The 4,027-nt window shown below is 39.6% G+C and overlaps 1 protein-coding gene across 1 annotated transcript; it reads right to left on the bottom strand.

The window, feature by feature from the left end:
• Positions 1-333: 333 nt before the first annotated feature.
• On the bottom strand, positions 334-3,085 carry LOC142740325 (ecto-ADP-ribosyltransferase 5-like). The gene is made up of 3 exons (XM_075849872.1): positions 3,029-3,085; positions 1,772-2,468; positions 334-845 (listed from the first exon to the last, which is right to left on the bottom strand). The coding sequence occupies exons 1-3, from the start codon at positions 3,083-3,085 to the stop codon at positions 334-336; spliced, it is 1,266 nt and encodes a 421-aa protein (XP_075705987.1).
• Between the last annotated feature and the right edge of the window lie 942 nt (positions 3,086-4,027).

Raw genomic sequence — 4,027 nt, 5'->3', positions numbered from 1 at the left:
GAATGTGCTGCTGCAGGGAAGGAAAATGTCTGAGAATGTTCTGCTACATGTAGGGAAATGTCTGAGAATGTGCTGCTGCAGGGAAGGAAAATGTCTGAGAATGTTCTGCTACATGTAGGGAAATGTCTGAGAATGTGCTGCTGCAGGGAAGGAAAATGTCTGAGAATGTGCTGCTACATGTAGGAAAATGTCTGAGAATGTGCTGCTCCATGAAGGATAATGTCTGAGAATGTGCTGCTGCATGTAGGGAAATGTCTGAGAATGTGCTGCTGCATGTAGGGAAATGTCTGAGAATGTGCTGCTACATGTAAGGAAATGTCTGAGAATGTGCTGCTACATGTAAGGAAATGTCTGAGAATGTGCTGCTGCATGTAGAAAATGTCTGAGAATGTGCTGCTCCATGAAGGATAATGTCTGAGAATGTGCTGCTACATGTAGCGAAATGTCTGAGAATGTGCTGCTCCATGAAGGATAATGTCTGAGAATGTGCTGCTGCATGTAGCGAAATGTCTGAGAATGTGCTGCTCCATGAAGGATAATGTCTGAGAATGTGCTGCTACATGAAGGATAATGTCTGAGAATGTGCTGCTGCATGTAGGGAAATGTCTGAGAATGTGCTGCTGCAGGGAAGGAAAATGTCTGAGAATGGTCTGCTATATGTAGGGAAATGTCTGAGAATGTGCTGCTCCATGAAGGATAATGTCTGAGAATGTGCTGCTGCATGTAGCGAAATGTCTGAGAATGTGCTGCTCCATGAAGGATAATGTCTGAGAATGTGCTGCTACATGAAGGATAATGTCTGAGAATGTGCTGCTGCATGTAGGGAAATGTCTGAGAATGTGCTGCTGCAGGGAAGGAAAATGTCTGAGAATGGTCTGCTATATGTAGGGAAATGTCTGAGAATGTGCTGCTCCATGAAGGATAATGTCTGAGAATGTGCTGCTGCATGTAGGGAAATGTCTGAGAATGTGCTGCTCCATGAAGGATAATGTCTGAGAATGTGCTGCTACATGAAGTATAATGTCTGAGAATGTGCTGCTACAGGTAGGGAAATGTTTTTGAATGTGCTGCTACATGTTGGTATTATTGCTGAGAAATACTCCCCCAACGCACTAAGCAAAGGGGGACATGACTGTGGGAGGGGGTCCTATAACTCCTCCAGTATTTGTCTGTATAGTTGTAAAGAGTTAAGCAGGGGCGGTGCTAGGAGAGGGAGGGGTGTGTGCGCCTGGTGTCACGGGGGCGGGGGGGGTCTCTCTATTTTACTCTTTCTCTCATCAGAAGAACTGAAGGAAACATTTCCCTCCCACCCGCCCTGTTTTAGTCCCTTTTCCTTGGCTGTTTGTTGAGCTGTTGCCTGTATTCTGACGCTTCTATTATTGTTACTGTTATTTGTCTGATATTGTTATTTTAGATCTGGTGCCAAATACAATGTATTATAATAATGAGGGGTTAATGTTGGCTTTATCCTACTAAGCCCAAGAAAAGGTCAACCTTCCAGCCATGGTCCCCAGAGGTTTTCTCCACAGGGTTTTTCCTCTCCTAGTTCTGCTGGGCGTTTCTTCCTGAGTCGGGGGTTTGCTGTGTTTTATCCCTTTTTTAAGGCTTTTGCCGGGACATTTCTTTTTTAGATATACATTGATGGCATTGACTTTAGTATAAAAATGAGCCCATCACTAATTCCAAGTATTTGGGCTAAAATTCCGCCTCGGAGGATGTGGAGGAACCATTTCACCTTGTGCCTCCTGCAGCGGTAGGTCTGGCCACTCACCCCCTAGGTACGCGCAGTTGTAGTAGCTGCAGTGCTGCCCGCTGCTCTTTAGAACATAAGAGTTGTCAGACTTTTTAATAACTTGAAACTTCTCGGTTCCAGGAATTAAAACTTCTTCTTCCTTGAAGTCTGAGAAGATTTCGATGTTTACACCGAAGCAGCTGAATATCGTGAACTGAGAAGTTGTTCCAAACCTCTGAGCGGTTTTACGGTTTAGAGATGACGATGCAAACTGACCGAAGCGAATGTCAGGTGACACGTTCCTGTACGTCATCCATGACCCACGGTAGACCTGGGATGTCCCATCACAACCAGCGCTACCACCCAAGACTTGTATCGCCCTCGTCAGATAGAAGTGAAGAGCCTTAAAATGGAAGCGGTTCATGTAATGTTCCCGGGAGCGGCCACCAATGGACATGTTCCGGTTCAGCTGCTGGTATATGGGAAACGGGCTCTCCTGAGTGTATAATATCAACGCTATCCCATACTCATCCTTAAAGTCCCGCGGGAAGACATTGTACTGCTTTATCTTCACCCATCTCTGCTCTGCTAAAAACCACATTATAGCAAATTGTCTGTATCCCTTCTCCTGGGCCAAAATATTCGGCATTTCTCGCTCCATTTGTCGTGTGCAACCGATATACTGATCATCAAATGCATTCAACATCATGGATAAATCAACCGCCCAGCAGGCTTTCTGAAAGGAGTAATAATTTATGATGGATGGATATGAGAAAGAGATAGATAGATAGATAGATAGATAGATAGATAGATAGATAGATAGATAGATAGATAGATAGATAGATAGATAGATAGATAGATAGATAGATAGATAGATAGATAGATATGAGATAGATAGATAGATATGAGATAGATAGATAGATAGATAGATAGATAGATAGATAGATAGATAGATAGATAGATAGATAGATAGATAGATAGATAGATAGATAGATAGATATGAGATAGATAGATATGAGATAGATAGATAGATAGATAGATAGATAGATAGATAGATAGATAGATAGATAGATAGATAGATAGATAGATAGATAGGTATGAGATAGATAGATAGATAGATAGATATGAGATAGATAGATAGATAGATAGATAGATAGATAGATAGATAGATAGATAGATAGATAGATAGATAGATAGATAGATAGATATGAGATAGATAGATAGATAGATAGATAGATAGATAGATAGATAGATAGATAGATAGATAGATAGATAGATAGATAGATAGATAGATACCCTTGATAATGATAGCAGGTAAAGAGCTGTAAAGGCTTCCAGTAAGTTCAGGATCATCGTCTTCTCACAAGGATAAATAGATCAGGGCTTGTCTTTTATTTTTGGGCTATCAAATTAAAATAAGGCACAATGATCATACACTGATTATACACTGATTATACACTGATTATACACTGATCATACACTGATCCTACACTGATTATATACTGATTATACACTGATCATACACTGATCATACACTGATTATACACTGATCATACACTGATCCTACACTGATTATATACTGATTATACACTGATCATACACTGATCATACACTGATTATACACTGATCCTACACTGATCCTACACTGATCATATACTGATTATACACTGATTATACACTGATTATACACTGATCATACACTGATCATACACTGATCATACACTGATTATACACTGATCATACACTGATCCTACACTGATTATATACTGATTATACACTGATTATACACTGATCATACACTGATTATACACTGATCATACACTGATTATACACTGATCATACACTGATCATCCACTGATTATACACTGATCATACACTGATCCTACACTGATCCTACACTGATCATACACTGATTATACACTGATTATACACTGATCATACACTGATTATATACTGATCATACACTGATCATACACTGATTATACACTGATTAATACTGATTATACACTGATTATATACTGATCATACACTGATCATACACTGATCATACACTGATTATACACTGATTATAGGCTGATTATACACTGAATATACACTGATTATACACTGATCATACACTTATTATACACTGATCATACACTGATCATACACTGATTATACACTGATCATACACTGATCCTACACTGATCCTACACTGATCATACACTGATTATACACTGATTATACACTGATCATACACTGATTATACACTGATCATACACTGATTATACACTGATCATACACTGATCCTACACT

Source organism: Rhinoderma darwinii, chromosome 2 (assembly GCF_050947455.1).
Source record: "Rhinoderma darwinii isolate aRhiDar2 chromosome 2, aRhiDar2.hap1, whole genome shotgun sequence".
In the NCBI taxonomy this organism is placed as follows: domain Eukaryota; kingdom Metazoa; phylum Chordata; class Amphibia; order Anura; family Rhinodermatidae; genus Rhinoderma; species Rhinoderma darwinii.
The sequence above is the reverse complement of the archived record's forward strand: the minus strand, read 5'-3'. Positions and strand labels throughout refer to the sequence as shown.